The sequence below is a fragment of the Myotis daubentonii genome, chromosome 15, assembly GCF_963259705.1.
Source record: "Myotis daubentonii chromosome 15, mMyoDau2.1, whole genome shotgun sequence".
NCBI classification, from domain to species: Eukaryota; Metazoa; Chordata; class Mammalia; order Chiroptera; family Vespertilionidae; genus Myotis; species Myotis daubentonii.
The window spans coordinates 26,018,256-26,034,452 of record NC_081854.1 but is presented as its reverse complement, the minus strand read 5'-3'; the positions used below and the strand labels follow the sequence as shown (position 1 = coordinate 26,034,452).

Here is a 16,197-nt window from a genome sequence, read left to right as displayed (position 1 = left end):
CATTTCTCCATGCCCCACACCTATTCTGAACCAAGGAAGCCCATCAGCCTCAACAGGCAGGTGAAAGGCCACTGTTCAGAATTAGAAGTACATTGTGGGGTCTGTCAGGCTTCAGAGCAACAAATGTTTTATATACTGTAAGTTAGAACCCAGCTGGATGCCTGTGGATCCCTCTTGGGTAGTGGGAGTTTTCCTCAAGAGGGGACCCTGATTGCCCAGAAGCACTGAGACCAGCTCTCCCACACCTGGTCTTCTGTGATAGAATGGGCCCTATTCTGGGTGGGGGATGAGAATGTCTGCTGGGTCTTGGCCCGATTAAGACTATTTCAAGAGGGCTCCTAATGTGTCCAGGTCACAGCAGACACTTAATTTCAAGGGAAACTTTATTGAGTACTAGGCCAGGCGAGCTCCAGATCAGGCAAGTTTAGACAGCACCTGCAGGGCATCTGCCCGCCCTAGCTGGGCCAGGTGTGTGCCAAGCTGGCCCAGAGAAGCAGAGGGCTCCCTTGCCACCACCATCTCAATGAGGGCACGCAGAGGCGAGTGACTGGGTCGCAGTGAGTAGGCAAAGGTGGACCAGGAAGCAGGCAGTCCATATTTTGCAGCCAGGTGTCGAGTAGTACCACAGGCCAAAGCCCCACCTGGCCCAGGCTCAGGGTCCAGCAGCACAATCAGCTCCTCCAGCACCTCCAACTCATCCAGAAGGCGAGACAGGGGCTGTGATGCCAGATTTGGCAGCTCTGGGAAACAGAGGGAGGGATGAGGGGGAGGAAGGTTGGGCTTCCAGTCCATATTCCCCTCAGCATGTCTGGGACTAATCCCACCCCCCCCTCCGCCAGGAGTGGGAGCAGAGAAACCCATGAGTCACCTGCTTCCGATGTCATCAGAGAGCCTCCAGAGGTGTTGGAGCCAGGATAGGGGAGGTAGGGACTGTGCCTTTTCCGGGCAAACAGGAGGATGGCTGCTGAGGTCACGAGCAGAACCAGCACCAGGGGCAGGGCAAAAGTCAGCAAGGCCTGCCAAGGGATGGTGTGTTCAGATGTTCGAGAGGCTGGTGAGCTGGTCTCCTGTGAGCTTAGGACGCTGGGTGTTTCAGGCTTCAGGGGACAGGGCTCCTTGGTAGGGGCAGGCTTCTGAGAATAGGAGTAGAGCTGGAGGCAAACCCCACTCCTGCCCCCTCAGCCCAAATTTTTCATCCTTATAAGCCACGTCCTCGCCTGATCCAGACACGCCCCCCCCCCCCCCCGTACTACTTTAACCCTAGCTGGTCACCCCCAGATACAAATGTCCCCACCCCTATCCTCTTCAGTGGGGCTAGCCACACCACCACTTCTGATCCAGACCCTGCCCACCCAATCCCAATCCCAAACCATGCCCTCTACACCCCACCCCACTTCTGGCAGGCTACACCTTTGCCCATGCAGTCTGAGCCAGACAAGCACCTCTCCACAGCGCTGCCGGCTTCCCTCGGGAGTAGGGGCCCTGGTTCCGCTGCCACAGAAGCTACATAGTTCTGCGAGGTCCGGATTGCACTGCCCACGAGGACACTCTTGGAAGGGGTGCATTATGTGATCACCAAAGTCATTGAGCCCGCAGTTTTCTGAAAACTCATAGTCTAGTGGGAGACAAGGCTTGTAAGTGGCTTCTAAGCCCCACCTCTAAAAGGTCCTTTCCCTTTTGTCCTATCCTAGCGGGCCTCACCCCTTGGACTTTATCCACCCATCAGCAGACATGCTCACCCCTCCATTCTCCCTTCCCCACACTAGCCCTGCTAGTCTCAAAAGGCTCCACAGGCTCCTTACCCTTCATGCCCCTCCTGCTTCCACACCAAGCTCTGCCCATGCTGGGATTGATCTGTATAGCTCACCCCTTTCTGCCTGGATCCTGCTTCCAACCTTTCTCACAGGCTTAGCCCCCATACCTGCCTTACTGATTAAAGCCCACTGCCCCTACCTAGAAGCAAGCCCCCAAACCTTGTTCCTTCACAGGATCTCTATCACCCCCTCAATCAGCCCGAACATATGCATAGGTAGATAAAGGGATACGCCCAGTCTCAGCTCCTCACCAGGGCACGGGGGAGGCCCAAAGCGCTGTAGGCAGCTGCCACAGCACAGGTTGTCAGGGTTCCAGTACTCAAGGCGGTTGCAGTGTTGTGAGGCTTCATGTGGCACCGCTTGGGCCAGGAACAGCGCAGCAGACAAGAGGTGCTGGGGCCTCATCCCAGCGGTGCGAGTGCGTGCAGCCTGGGGGCCCGAGACTGTAGGACTTCCGGCCACAGCGCCTTTGCCATTTTCCCAGGAAATCAGGGAGAAGGAAACAGTGAATGTGGGGATATAGGACGGGAACCTACCTACACCCAGCTCCCAGTCCTCAGTCCAGCTCCTGACCCATTATCAGAAACCACAAGGCCTCAAGATTGCTAGAGCAAGGGCTCTGAAGCCAGTCTGTGGATTCATATCCCATATCTGCCATGTTCCATCTGTATAGTAGGCTAATACCACCTGTCTCATAGGGGTATTGTGGAGAACTAAAACTTACTAGAGTCAACTATAATTGAAAAATAAAAAGTGATTTTTAAAAAAACCCTTATTATAAGTAAAGCTCTTAGGGCAGCACCTGGTATATGGCAAGCTTAAGTATTAGGTATTACTGACTCCCATTTCAGGGACTCAGGGATGGAGGACCCAGCCCTCATTTACTGAAGACTCCAACTCAACTCCAAGTGGCCTTACCTTAGATCCTAACCCCAAACTCCTCTGGGTTGGGAATCCTCCAATCTGCCACAACTAGGCGTCTTCCCTTTGAAAAGCCTCAGATGGATATGAAGTTTCCAGCACGAAGGCGCTCCACCAGTCCCACTTGAGGGTTTCTAGGGCGTTGAGCCCTGAGTCCAATAATTTTCCACCTGTTTGAAGTTCTTCAACTGCAGTTGTGGCTAGAGCCCAACCTACTTCCCCTTTTCGTCGGATGTGGGGGTGGAAGGAAACTCCAGCCCGCAGCTAGACTCAAACTCAAAATACAGAACTTTATTCGGGAGGGGTGGCAGACTAGGGGCTGGGGAAGATGGCCCTGGGGAGTTAAGGGAGCTTTGAGGAGGGGTCCTGGCCAGGAACCTATCTACCTGTTAGGGGTGGAGGGCAAGAGGGTCAAGATCTTAGAAGTGACCCTGCTGGTGGCCTGGGGAATGTCATCAGTTTCTTTCTTTGGGACAGTAGCAGGTATGGGACCTTGGGAGTGACCTGGGGACAGCAGTGGGGAGAAGGGTTAGAGCAGGGGTGGGCAAACTTTTTGACTGGAGGGCCACAATGGGTTCTTAAACTGGACCAGAGGGCCGGTACAAAAGCATGGATGGAGTGTTTGTGTGAACTAATATAAATTCATAGTAAACATCATTACATAAAAGGGTACGGTCTTTTTTTTTTTTTAATATATTTTATTGAGTTTTTACAGAGAGGAAAGGAGAGAGATAGAGAGTTAGAAACATCGATGAGAGAGAAACATCGATCAGCTGCCTCCTGCACACTCCCCACTGGGGATGTGCCCGCAACCAAGGTATATGCCCTTGACCGGAATCGAACCTGGGACCCTTCAGTCCGCAGGCCGACGCTCTATCCACTGAGCCAAACCGGTTTTGGCCGGTCTTTTTTTTTTTTTTTTTTAGTTTTATTCATTTCAAACGGGCCGGATCCGCCCGCGGGCAGTAGTTTGCCCACGGCTGGGTTAGAGGCATGGGGCAGAGCAGGTGATGAAGTAACTAGAGTTCCTGGGGGTGGTCTAGGACAGGTGCTCAGGAGCTGATCTCAGGATTAGAGATCCAAGCTGGTCTTCAGTTTGGGATTCAGAATGGTTTGGGGGTTGGGACTTAGGTGCTGGTCTTGGAATGGGCTCAGTACTAGTCCTAGGATACCAAAGGCTTGAGATATTGTTATTGAGACATAGAATCAGGTTCATCTCAGGTTATAGGAGCTCTAGAGTTTGAGAACTCTTGGCAGGCTGGTCCTGAGATACCTGAGCCTGGGTTCCAACCAATAGAACTGCTGCCAGAAGTTCCGGGAGGTGGGTCACAGGTGCATGAAGTTGCAAAAGCTACCACGAATACATTCTCTGGGTTGAGGATGGATGGGTGGAAGAGGACATTGTCATTGACAGCCCCACCAATACACACACAGGGGTCTGGAACTCCAGGTGCCCATCCCACCCCCTTACTGCCATACCCCATCTCATACTGCCGACAGCATGACTTCCGGAAGTCGGTGACAGGGGACAGATCAGCATGCAGAGCCTGCCCACTGAACCAGCGGTTACTGAGTTCAGCTACTGCCCACTCAGCATCCTCTTCATGCCGGAAGTAGGTCAAGTTTGGTAGTCAAACTCAGAAACCTTCAGGGGATTTGTAAGCAGCTCTGGGGCTGGACTGGATTTAGTGATGGACCTCAAACTATGAGGCTTAAGTGGTGATCTTTAGGCACTGAAATGCCTCCACCTCTGGTCTCTAATGGGAGGAAAGCAGGCACATTGACATAGACATTGCCCACGAGGTGGTCCCCCAAGTTGTTACACACATTCATCTCTTCAATCTCCCCGTACTTCTCCTGCAGTTCCATGATCACCTCCTGTGGAGACCAGGAGGTGTTCAGCTGAACTCCTGGCCCACAACTCAACCCATCTCTGCCAATCCTCACCTCAAATACGCTATCATAGTGTTCTTGTACCTCTACCTCACGCACGTGACCTGGAGGGGGTAGGTAGAGTGGAATCAGGAAGTGGCCTGCAGAGGGCAGTCCGTCCTGCCCCCAAGAAATGGTCCCTCCAGTGCGATCCGTCTGCGGTTTGGGCGGTGTTCTGTGGATTCCGGTACAGGTTGAGCAGCACTATTGTCTGAATAGAATTAAGAGGAGCAGGGTCCTGAGCAGAAAGAGCAGGGCTATGTGCAAAGATGCTGGGAAGAAGCCTAAGCATCTTGAATGCATCAGCGATGCATGTCCCTAAGGAAACCAGCAGAGGGAGGACCTAGAAGTGAGAGACAACCGAGGGGTGTAGGTTGAGGGAGGAATAGCAGAGGTCCGACAAGAAAAAAGCCGGGCAGTGGGGTGGGCCTAAGATATCCGGAAAAGGCGGGACCTCGGGATGATGGACAACGGAAGGGGAACAGCCGGGAGGCTTTAACCCTCCAGGCTCCGTGCCAAGTCTCACCAGCCTGAAAGTTTGTTTCGGGAAGCCGGGAGCATTGGTCCCCATGCCGGAAGGCCCCGATCCTAAAGTAAAAGGAGCAGTTAACCCTGGAAGGGGTGCAAAGACAGAGGTGAGCTGAGGGCTGGATACCCCAGAAATACTGTCCCACGTCGCCCAGCAACCCCGATAGGATAGTGCCTGCGCCCGTTTCCGCTTGTCCTCAGTCCGGAATATTGAAGAATTCGGCCATTTTTACCCGAACTCTCCAACTCGATTGGCTCGAAGTCACGTCCGTTGCTTCAGAACATTGGGAAGTGTAGTTCTTCGCTGCTTCGTCTTGCTTAGCACGCTCAGAAACTCCCTAATGCGCTTGCGTGTTGGAAGCCTGCCCCCTCTCCACAGAATCACCGACAGAAATTCCCTGAGAGCGCATGCGTGCAGCGCTGCCTATAAAAAAGACTACAAACGCCAGAGATCCTTGCGGCATCACACGCACACGTCCGTAAGTTGAAAGTGGCAAAGGCATCTATCCGGAGGAAGTAAACTCCACTGGTGAGATGGGGGTCGTTTCACGCACCCCAGTAAACAAGAGCGTCTCAACCCAATCAACTTGCTGGTGGGGGCGGGGGCGCCCTACTTTCAGCAAACCCAACCTTGAATTTATCTTTGTTTTGTCGTAAAAGGGGCGTGGACTTTCGCGATCCTTGCATCTCAGTGTCTTGCCCCTCAGACCCACGGAACGACCTAGCCCTAGCGCCACTATGAACTTGGAGCGGGTGTCCAACGAAGAGAAGTTGAACCTGTGCCGCAAGTACTACCTGGGTAAGGGCCAGTCTCCTAGGGTCCAGGAGAAGAGAGGGGACGGAATAAAGTCTGTAGGGCCGGATGCTTGGGTCTAAGGGATGAAGCGGCTGGGAGCGCGAGCTCTGAGGGAAGGAACTGGGTCCTGAGGAGGGAGAGGCTGGGCCTCAAGAGCTTATTGGTCCCAAGAGGGGAGTTGGGGGCTGGACTGCTGGATCCTGACAAAGAGATGGCTGAGGAATCAAATTCCTGGATCCCAGGGAGGAGCCTTGATATCAGAGTCCTTAATAGCAGAGATCTCAATTGAACTTGGGTGTGGGAGAAGGGCTTTCCAAATAAGTCATCTAAGTGGGCGTTGGGGAGGATACTCATTGTCTTATGTCCTAGTTTGGCTTTTTTCTCTTTAGGTGGGTTTGCTTTCCTGCCTTTTCTCTGGTTGGTCAACATCTTCTGGTTCTTCCGAGAGGCCTTCCTCGTCCCGGCATACACAGAGCAGAGCCAAATCAAAGGCTGTGAGTCCAGGGTACAGTTGAAAGAAGGCCACTGGGGAGGTGGGGAAGTGGAGCTCTGGTGGGATGGGATGAAAGAAGTTCCAGATTTCTAGGGCTCCGTGGAAGAAAAGAGAGAACTTGTCTGGAGGTGACCAGAGAGCAGGTGGAAGCCAACCTTACCCACTCCTGTTGCCTTTTACAGATGTCTGGCGCTCTGCTGTGGGCTTCCTTTTTTGGGTGATTATACTCACCACCTGGATCACCATCTTCCAGATCTACCGGCCCCGTTGGGGCGCCCTTGGGGACTACCTCTCCTTCACCATACCTCTGGGTACTCCCTGACAAATTCTTCAGCACAGGCCTGGGACCTGATCATTCTCCCAGGATGGGCTTCTGTACTCCCAGCCCACTTTCAAGCCCCTAATACTTATTCCTATCTCCTGTGTTCTCTGTTGACATACTCCAATAAATGTCCCTGATTCTCTATGTTGACTTCCTGGGATCTTTTGAACATTGAAACAGAAAATGATTATTATTCAGAAACGTTCATTAAATGCTTACTTTGTTCCAGGGTTAGTGCTTCACACATTATGTGCATCTTTTCACTGAATACTACTCATAACCCTCTGAAATAGGAACTATCCTGCTCCAGAAACCTATTTTACAGATGCAGAACCAGGAAGGGAATATTCTATTACTAGTAGCTGCTATCCTGTACTGGTATTATGTGAGTTTGAAAACATTACTTTTCCTTTTGGCCTTAGTATTCTCATCTAAAGTTTGGACCACAATGCTACCTCTTGGAATTAATCTGGGTCAAGGCATATGTAGTAAAATGAAGTTCTCCATTTTCTGAAGGAGATGTCTGGCTTATCAGAGAAAGCTTGCTTAACCAACCTATTTAAAATTTCAGTGTTTTACTTGTTTATTGTGTGCCCCCATCCTCAAAATATAAACTCTATTAGGACAGATATTTTTGTTTGTTTTGTACTCTGCTTGTCCCCAGTGCCTAGAAGAGTGACTCACACAGTAATAATATTTGAATAAAGTGAATGCTAAGTGAATAAAGTTGTGCCTGAAAAGAGATTAATAGGTAGCTGGCACTAGTGAGTACTCAGTTAGAGGGAAAAAGCCTAACTCCAGACTGTCTTCCAATTAGGGGCAAGAAGCACATGGTTAAATAGTTACTGTTAATACCTAAATGGCTTTTATTAAAAGCTACTAATACTAGCCGAAACCGGTTTGGCTCAGTGGATAGAGCGTCGGCCTGCGGACTGAAAGGTCCCAGGTTCGACTCCGGTCAAGGGCATGTACCTGGGTTGCGGGCACATCCCCGGTGGGAGATGTGCAGGAGGCAGCTGATCGATGTTTCTCTCTCATCGATGTTTCTAACTCTCTATCTCTCTCCCTTCCTCTCTGTAAAAAAATCAATAAAATATATAAAAAATAAAATAAATAAAAGCTACTAACACTATAAGTTCCAAAAAACCTCATTCCAAAAAACCTCGCGATGCCCTGGTCCTTTATCTCCCACCGTGCCTCGCGCGGCGCAGGCGCTGTTACTACGGCTGAGTCTCGGGAGCCAGAACTACACCTCCCAGAAAGCGTGCCGGGATGTCGTTGGTTTGTTTCCGGAAATGGGTCCCTAGCAAGGTGGGACTTAGAGCTGAGAGCTGTCAATTGGTCAAGGTACGAGATCGACGGTTATACTGACTAATGGGAACAAGCGACTGCCGATGGGGCCCCACCAAAGGGGAGCAAGAGGTGCTGGCGGCGGCGGCTGTCGTAGACCGACGCTGCTCGGGGCAGAAGACCTCCCGCGTACGAAGCTTATCTTTGACGGTCTCCGTCTGCCTCTGCCCTTGACTTGTGACGCTAGGCCCTTTTGGGCTCCTCTGACCCAACTAGCCAGACTCCAGACCCAAACCATGTTCCCAGTGAAGGTGAAAGTGGAGAAATCAGGTGAGGTTTCTAGGTCGGGGGCCTGTAGAGGAGCACGGGACTGATCTGGGTATGCGAGTCCCCAGCCTCCTTCCCTCCCTGAAGTTGGTGAGCTGCGGGCCTGGGGGGGCGGGGGGGGGGGGCGGGGGGACTCAGAGAGCCCGAGGCGAGGTCCCAGGCCCTGAGATAGTCAGGGTTATCGCGATAAGGTAGACTGAGACTTCTCCCTGCAGCCCTTCTGCCTATCGCTACGTCAGGCATTGAGCGATTCCTGCCGCTGCATACCTTACCAGTCTGCTCGAGATTGCTTTGAGATTGAGTGGTGGTGGCTCAGGCAGTGTGGTGCCGCAAGGCATGGGGATTCCCAGCCCCGTGACCCCGAGAAAGACTACTTGGCTGTGTCTCAGTTTTTCCATTTCCAGCAATAGTTATGAATCAAGCATTGTACTGAGTGCCTGAAGTACAAGGAGGTTTTTAATCTTTGAAGTCACTGTATCCCAATAATCCTAGAAGTCAGAAATGTGGTAGATGGGAAAACAAGCTGAGAGAGAAGAATTCATTTTGGGTTGGGACCGAGTTTATGGGAACCCAGGACTGGTAGGTTAAGGGCGGTGGGAGAGGCACAGAATCCAGACAAAGTATACTAGTAAAATGATGTACGATGTTAGATGGCATACGTGGAATAAAATGAAACAGGAGAGCAAACGTGAGATCAGGAGTGAGGTAAGGTGAGGGAGAGAGCCATGAGGATATGTGAGCCAACAGCGAATAAGACGAAGGAAATAGCTTTGAGAAAGCCTTGTCTGGCCTGTTCGAGGATCAGCCGGGAGGCCAGTGTGGTTGGAACAGACTGAGGTAGAGAGTGTGAGGAGATGGAGGCAAAGCGGGGAGGAGAGAGGAACCAATCTGTGGACCCAGGTTAGGACTTAGGTTTTGCTGTGAGGGAAATGGGGAACCAAGGGAGGGTTTTGAATTGAGGAGTGAGTTAATAAAGATGCCTTTCAAATGCCAAAAAAATTGTGGATGGAAAAGTGTAGGGGGCCTGACCGCAATGATGATGTGGGCACTACAGAGTTGTGCAGGGTTCTAAGGGGGAGTATCGGGGTCAGGATTGATTTTAGGAAGATCTCCCTGGCCACCTTGTGGAGGGTGGATCAGAAGGGGAGACTGAGGTTGGGAACCCAAGGGAAGGAACGAAAAGGACCAGGGTGGGCAGGGTAGGGTTGGGACAGGGGGTAGAAAAGGAGGCCAAGTGGACAAGAGTCGGTGGTTTGGGATGGAGGAGAGAGAGAGGTGTCCATGTTGAGGCCCAGGGAGGGATTGGGGGACAGCAGAGCTACTCTTGAGATGGGGGTCCAGGAAAGAGGGTAAGTTTAGAGAAACACTGAGGCCAGTGATAATGTGGGAGCCAATAGGTAGAAGAACCAGGGGGAGGTGTCCAGGAGTCCATGGGATCCCAAGATCTGAGGTTCAGGAGAGAAGTGGGGGCTAGGGAAAGAGATGTGGGCATGATCCATACCTTGTCTCCTGAACAAGGCTTTTTGCTAGAATCTCAGCTGCCCCAATCCACACCCCTACCCTGTCTCTGAGTGATGTCAGGAATCCGTGCGTCTTCTGGTCTCCTCAGGAAGTCCCAGGGCTGGCCAAAGCATATCCCCAAGTGTCCTTCCAGGCTCTGAGCACTGTGCCAAAGCACCTACTAGCTGGAAGAGGAGAGCAAACACCTCACAGGGTGAGAAGAGAATATTTATAATATCATTACCTCCTTAAGTTCTATGATGAACAGAGGCAAAGACACAGGCTGCAGGGCCAGGCAGGGCCTGTGATATGCAGGAAGTGGGCCCAGATCTCATTTCCTGTGTGTGTGTGTGTGTTGGAGGGGGGGGGGGTGCAAAAATGGGTCTCTTGGGTGAAATCTCCCAATTCAATGTGAGTTCATTCAGATTTAATTCAGATTTAATATAACTCCACTGCCTTATCCAAACAAAGCTTATCTGGGCACTAGATACCGCACCCCGTATGAGTCCCTGCCATATAATTTCAGCTGTGGAGCCAGATGGCCTGCATGCAAATCCTTATTCCCTAGCTATGTGACTTTGGGCAACTACCTAACATCTATGTGCCTCAGTTTCATGATCTGTAAAATGGGTAAAAATCATATGTACCTACCAGGGTTATTGTGAGAATTCAGTGGGTTAATATGTGTGATATGCTTGAAACAATGCTTGACACATAATAAGTACTCTGTACATATTACTTATTATTGCATTCTGCTAAGAGATTCATATACAACATAGGTCAATTTAAGTCTCAGAACAGTCCTAACAAATAGGTATCATTTGGAGACCTATTTTCAAGAGGAAACAGGCTCAGTGAGGTAAGATGACTTGTCTTAGGTGGGACAGCCCAGGAACCCAGAGCTCTTACTCATCATTTCAGTAGTCTGCCCTCACACCCTCTCAGCACACCTGAGCCTTGCCATAGGTTTGACTGTGCGTGCCCTTCCCCAGCCCAGTTGGCTTCCCACCTGCCTTGGGCCTGGGAACTGACTCTTGCTTGGTACCCTCTTCCCCAGAGTTGGAGATGGCCAAGGCCCGGAACCAACTGGATGCCGTTCTACAGTGTCTGCTGGAGAAGAGTCACATGGACAGGTTGGGACTTGGGCCAGCCTGAGGTCAGAGGGGGTTGGGCCCTCTAGTCCTGGGTGGGTCTAGGTGGGACCCCAGAACCTGGCTTAGGGAGGAAGGGGCCCAATGGAGAGGCCACTCATTGCCTTACCACTCTGGGCCCTTGGAACCCTGAGTCCACAGTTATCTTCTGCTACCAGGGAGCGTCTGGATGAGGAAGCCAGGAAGACCCCCTCAGACACCCACAGCAAGTAAGTTTTACTGGTGGGATCTGTATCTGAGAGTTTGTGGTGAATTACTTCCCTCACCCAAGCCCTGACCACTCTGTCCCCTGCTTCCTCCACCACAGTTTGAACCACTCTATGTGCACAAAGACCCTGGGGCAGCAGAAGCTTAGGTCCCGTCATGCTTGGCAACTAGAGCCCCAGGGGCTTGGGTGGGACACAACGCCTACAGAGTTAGTGGGGTACATGTGGGCATCTCAGGCTTGATCTCAGGATCCATAGGGTGTCTTTTGGGAGATTTTGAGCAGGCATTTGTTCAAGGGTGAGCCTGCTCATGCCCTGTCTCTTCCCACAGGGATTGCTCCATTGTGGCCACTGGCAAACGGTAAGGTGGCGGGGGTTTCAGCCAAGTAAAAAGAAGTCCCCAGCGCTGGTCCTGATGTTCTCTCAACTCACGCAGGCCATCTGCCCGCTTCCCCCACCAGCGGAGGAAGAAGAGAAGGGAGATGGATGATGGGCTGGCCGAAGGAGGGCCACAACGATCTAGTGAGTAGGTGGTAGCCCTAGAGGGCGGTCAGTGATAGGGGACTATATAAGCATGTTCACATACCTCCCACTCCCACTTTCCTAGACACGTATGTGATTAAGCTGTTTGACCGGAGTGTGGACTTAGCTCAGTTCAGTGAGAACACACCGCTGTACCCAATCTGCCGTGCCTGGATGCGCAACAGCCCCACAGTGCGTGAGCACGAACGCTCACCCAGCTCACCGTTGCCCCCACTGCCCGAGGATGAGGAGGTAGGATGGGTGGTAGGCCCCTGCCCAACAGCCAGGGAGGGAGTGGGAAAAATTGTGGGGAATCAAAACCTAAGAAAGTGGCTGCAGGCTGGGTCTTGGAGAATAAGGGGTAGAGTCTGGAAGGTGAATTGCCTGTGATTAGAGACTTAAGGGTCAAGACAAAGTGACTGGGGTGTCCTTGGTGAAGTTGGAGGAGGGTTAGGACATTCTGCAGAGCCTGGGGAAATGAGCAGGATATCTACATTTTGAGGGTCCTGGTTGGTCTAGGACCAAGGTACCCTCCTCACCAGCTATTTGGGATAGACAGGCAGTTTTCTGTGTCCCTTAAATGTCTCCTGGATCCATTGAGGCACACAGATATGAACCCTTATATTAGGAGTATGGATGGAGCTCTCCAGAGCAGACACACATGGCTACCTGTACTGGGAGAAAGAGGGGACAGGGTTCACCTGGGCAGATATGTGTGACTTCTAAGATTGGGATCCCCAGAGCTGGGGGGCTGGAAAGGGGTCCTTAGTGTAAACAGGTATAGCCACCTGATCTTCAGGAGCAGATGGGGATGCCCTAGGGCCGTGGTCGGCAAACTGTGGCTCGTGAGCCACATGCGGCTCTTTGGCCCCTTGAGTGTGACTCTTCCGCAAAATACCATGTGCGGGCGCGCGTACAGTGCGATTGAAACTTCATGGCTCATGCGCAGAAGTCGGTTTTCGGCCTGGGCGAGTCTATTTTGAAGAAGTACTGTTGATATTTGGCTCTGTTGACTAATGAGTTTGCTGACCACTGCCCTAAGGTATGCAGGCATAGATAGAAATGTAGACATGACTCCCAAGTACAGGTCCCAGAGGAGACCTTCATGTTTGTTGTCACTAGAAAAGGAAGGAGGGGTAAAATGTGTACCCCTGGCCCTCATCTCTGACTCTTGGATCTGTTATGGGGCTCCTGTGTCTCCAGGGTTCAGAGGTCACCACCAGCAAGAGTCGTGATGTGTACAAGTTGCCTCCTCCCACAGCCCCTGGGCCCCCTGGAGATGCCTGCAGATCCCGAATTCCATCCCCACTGCAGCCTGAGACACAGGGTACCCCTGAGGATGAGGTGGGTCTGCAAAATTTGCCTGGGGCTATGGGACATATGTTGTGGGGCTTGGGCATGGCCACCGAACCTGGCTTCTCTGTCCACACAGCCCTCTGAGCCCTCACCCTCACCTTCCACACTCATCTACCGCAACATGCAGCGCTGGAAACGCATCCGCCAGAGGTAAGCATCCCCAACCTGCTTGCTCCTCTATGGCTTCTGCCCCAACTGCTGAGCCCTCCCTCTGCTTTCCCTCGCCCACTGTAGGTGGAAGGAGGCATCTCATCGGAACCAGCTTCGTTACTCAGAAAGCATGAAGATCCTACGGGAGATGTATGAGCGACAGTGATGTTCCCCTGACCTCAATAAACATTTCCCCTCTTTACACTGGCCTCTGATTGCTCCAGCCTATCCTTCCAGGCCCAGACATAAAGCAGATGGCACAGCTCTAGCACATTTATTGAGGAGTGAGGGGATAGGACAGCAGGGAATTTAGGGAGGGAGAAAAATTGTGGGGAATCAAAATCTAAGAAAGTGGCTGCAGGCTGGGTCTTGGAGAATAAGGGGTAGAGTCTGGAAGGTGGATTGCCTGTGATTAGAGACTTAAGGGTCAAGACAAAGTGACTGGGGTGTCCTTGGTGAAGTTGGAGGAGGGTTAGGACATTCTGCAGAGCCTGGGGAAATGAGCAGGATATCTACATTTTGAGGGTCCTGGTTGGTCTAGAATGGGTTTTCCAAGGGCGGGGGTCTGAAAAGGGATTCAAGAGTCTGAAGGTGGCTGGCTGAGGTTTTATGTCAGAAGATGAGAAGAGGGGTGGGGTGGGCTGTCTGGTTAGAATGAGGGGAAGACCAGGCTTGGGTGATCTGGTGTGGGAAGTCTGCAGAGTCGGGCTTTGTGGGGTGGGGGTGGGGGGGTGGGGGGAGGGTTGTGCTTAATTGGCCTATGGTGGGAACAGGGCTGTCTATATCATAATCAGGCGTCAGAGTGATTATTTTCATAATGAGAAGGAAATAGGTTTTGAGTGGGTTTACAAGCCATGAAATGGGTTAGTGGGGATGGGCTCGTAGGGTCTGGAAGCTAGGAAGGTGTTGGGGTTTGAAAACGAGGGTGTGTGAGAGAGATCAGGGCTGAGTCCAGGTTGGAAGGGTCCGGGCTGGACCCCAGATGGGGTGTAGGGGTGGTGGTCTTGGCGAGCTCGGTACATCTGGCTGGGCGGAGTCAGGTCGGCTTTAAAAGAGGTGTCCTGCGGCGGTCCCCAGGCTTCAGGTGTGCCCAGACCCCAACTTGGCAGCAGCCTGTGGTTGCGGCAGTGGGGCCTGGGCCAGCACGGGCGCGGCCTGGATGGACAGAACGCCCTCAGGGGACAACGCTGATGTCACGGCGGCAGGGTCCACACCAGGCGGCAAACGGTAGCGGCGGTGGAACTCCCGAGCCACGTATCCGTGCTCATCCTGGAAACGGAGAGGCTTGAGAGGCCCACCCTTCCCTATGGCTGCCCTGCTCCCCGAGGCCTGCCCACCAGCGGGCTCACCGGGCGCTGCCCCCACCAGCGGGCTCACCGGGCGCTCCTCATGGCGAGCGTGCACCTCCACATGTTCACCAACCACCTTGACAGTGATTTCCTCCGGGGAGAAGTGCTTCACATCCAGCAGCACCGAGAAATGCCCGGGGTCGGCGGGCACCTGTGCACAGCCCATTGTCATCGGGCGCGGCAGGGCTCCCAGGACCCAAGCCAGGCCTCTCCCCCCGGGGTTCTAGCGCAGCTGGCTCTGGCCTCCGAAACTGGGAGTCCCCTTTCCAACGTGTAGCTATGGATGGCCGCCTCATCCCGAATAACTGGTCTCATCCTCCTCTCACCCGAGGGAAGAGGCCCCTTTCCCCGCCAGTCAGAGGCCTCAGGCCTCACAGAGTGAGTCCCCTTCCTCCCCCGTCGGCGACCCCACAGTCGATGTGTCCTCCTGGACGCTGACTCGGCGGGCCCTTACCTCTCAGAGTCCCTGGGGCCCTCGCTGCCACACCCACACGGGACCCCTGGCCCCTCAGCCGTTACTAGTCCTCCTCCCTTCTCAGAGTGGCCAGCCCCTCCCCACTCTCGAGTCACAAGACCCTCCCCTCTGCCTCTCCGGGGAATAGGGTCCCTTCATATCATCTACAAGCTCTTCCCGAGAATAACACAACGTTCCCTCCCCGCAGGGGTCACTGGGCGCCCCTACGCCCTTCAGAATGATCGGCCTCCCACCCCCACCCCAGATTCCCTGGGTTACTAGCCTCCTTCAAAGTCACCAAGATTCCCCCCTCAGAGTGACCACCTCACCCTATCAGTCCCCTTAGAACTGAGATTCTCCTCAGATGGACGGGGACCTTCGACCCCTCCATTAATCTGGCCTCTAAAATCCCGTACTTGGGGAACTCCGGAAACCCCTCTGAGTGGCCGGATTCTTCGTCCCTCTCAAAGTCACGGGACATTCCCTCATCCCCCCGAGGATGGCCAGAACCCCTCCCCAGGCCGGCACCTGGGCGGCGGGCAGCGCCACGCTGGGTGCGCGCAGGTAGTAGGGCGCCAGCGTGGTGGGGCAGAGTGCAGCGAGCTCAGCCTCCAGGAGCCCCTCGCCGAAGCGCTGGTCGAAGAGGCGCCCAGGCGCCGAAAGCCCGGGCAGCGGGGCGGAGGCGCGGCGCAGCCAAGACGGCTGCACGGGCACCGGGATCTCCATCCTGCTCCTCCTGCGCGGTGGTGCCCCTGGTGCGCCCCGCAGCTTTATAGGACGCCCTGTGTCCGCCCTCCGCGGGCCGCCCGGGGACACTCGGACTGCGGCCAGACCCAGCCACTAACAGAGCCTTATTTAGAAAGCCAACAATGACTTGGCCATTTATTAAGCTCCTGCTGGATGCCAGAGAGGTATCAAGATTCTCCAGTTTCCCCGAAGGGAAACTAAGGCTGAGGAGGCGGAGCCTTGCCGGAATTTGGGACCCAGGGCTTGAGAAGCCCTCTGCAGAGCTCCCAGTCCCTTTACTCCACCCCCGCCCCGCAGGCAGCTCTGGGGATGACGCAGATGGCAGTCTTATGAGCAGAG

At 53.4% G+C, this 16,197-nt stretch overlaps 4 protein-coding genes and 1 long non-coding RNA gene across 16 annotated transcripts; 2 read left to right on the top strand and 3 right to left on the bottom strand.

The window, feature by feature from the left end:
- Positions 1 to 365: 365 nt before the first annotated feature.
- IGFLR1 (IGF like family receptor 1) lies at positions 366 to 3,380 on the bottom strand. Of its 4 annotated transcripts, none has more exons than XM_059666793.1 (5): positions 2,733 to 3,380; positions 2,066 to 2,281; positions 1,437 to 1,615; positions 869 to 1,016; positions 366 to 740 (listed from the first exon to the last, which is right to left on the bottom strand). In XM_059666793.1, the coding sequence occupies exons 2-5, from the start codon at positions 2,217 to 2,219 to the stop codon at positions 415 to 417; spliced, it is 807 nt and encodes a 268-aa protein (XP_059522776.1). In that variant the 5' UTR covers positions 2,220 to 2,281; positions 2,733 to 3,380; the 3' UTR covers positions 366 to 414. The 4 variants fall into 4 exon arrangements, with proteins under 4 accessions (XP_059522776.1, XP_059522777.1, XP_059522774.1 ...); XM_059666794.1 differs by having other exon boundaries at positions 1,443 to 1,615; XM_059666791.1 differs by having other exon boundaries at positions 869 to 1,133; positions 2,733 to 3,378.
- A 536-nt stretch (positions 3,381 to 3,916) lies between these two features.
- LOC132216986 (uncharacterized) lies at positions 3,917 to 5,576 on the bottom strand. Its single transcript, XR_009448825.1, has 2 exons — positions 5,429 to 5,576; positions 3,917 to 5,255 (listed from the first exon to the last, which is right to left on the bottom strand). It is a non-coding gene; the product is annotated as an uncharacterized LOC132216986 (long non-coding RNA).
- Positions 5,577 to 5,590: 14 nt separating this feature from the next.
- Positions 5,591 to 6,950, top strand: PSENEN (presenilin enhancer, gamma-secretase subunit). Of its 2 annotated transcripts, XM_059666796.1 has the most exons (4): positions 5,591 to 5,724; positions 5,856 to 5,994; positions 6,381 to 6,485; positions 6,667 to 6,950. In XM_059666796.1, the coding sequence occupies exons 2-4, from the start codon at positions 5,934 to 5,936 to the stop codon at positions 6,804 to 6,806; spliced, it is 306 nt and encodes a 101-aa protein (XP_059522779.1). In that variant the 5' UTR covers positions 5,591 to 5,724; positions 5,856 to 5,933; the 3' UTR covers positions 6,807 to 6,950. The 2 variants fall into 2 exon arrangements, with proteins under 2 accessions (XP_059522779.1, XP_059522781.1); XM_059666798.1 differs by lacking the exon at positions 5,591 to 5,724 and having other exon boundaries at positions 5,731 to 5,994.
- Positions 6,951 to 7,969: 1,019 nt separating this feature from the next.
- Positions 7,970 to 13,510, top strand: LIN37 (lin-37 DREAM MuvB core complex component). Of its 8 annotated transcripts, none has more exons than XM_059666786.1 (10): positions 7,975 to 8,426; positions 10,033 to 10,137; positions 10,981 to 11,056; positions 11,233 to 11,283; positions 11,612 to 11,641; positions 11,717 to 11,802; positions 11,888 to 12,054; positions 13,064 to 13,146; positions 13,235 to 13,308; positions 13,393 to 13,510. In XM_059666786.1, exons 1-10 carry the CDS (start codon positions 8,201 to 8,203, stop codon positions 13,440 to 13,442), a joined length of 948 nt encoding a protein of 315 aa, XP_059522769.1. In that variant the 5' UTR covers positions 7,975 to 8,200; the 3' UTR covers positions 13,443 to 13,510. The 8 variants fall into 8 exon arrangements, with proteins under 8 accessions (XP_059522768.1, XP_059522766.1, XP_059522773.1 ...); XM_059666782.1 differs by having other exon boundaries at positions 7,986 to 8,426; positions 13,006 to 13,146; XM_059666783.1 differs by having other exon boundaries at positions 7,971 to 8,426; positions 13,235 to 13,510.
- A 55-nt stretch (positions 13,511 to 13,565) lies between these two features.
- On the bottom strand, positions 13,566 to 15,952 carry HSPB6 (heat shock protein family B (small) member 6). Its single transcript, XM_059666795.1, has 3 exons — positions 15,640 to 15,952; positions 14,686 to 14,808; positions 13,566 to 14,577 (listed from the first exon to the last, which is right to left on the bottom strand). Exons 1-3 carry the CDS (start codon positions 15,835 to 15,837, stop codon positions 14,389 to 14,391), a joined length of 510 nt encoding a protein of 169 aa, XP_059522778.1. The 5' UTR covers positions 15,838 to 15,952; the 3' UTR covers positions 13,566 to 14,388.
- Between the last annotated feature and the right edge of the window lie 245 nt (positions 15,953 to 16,197).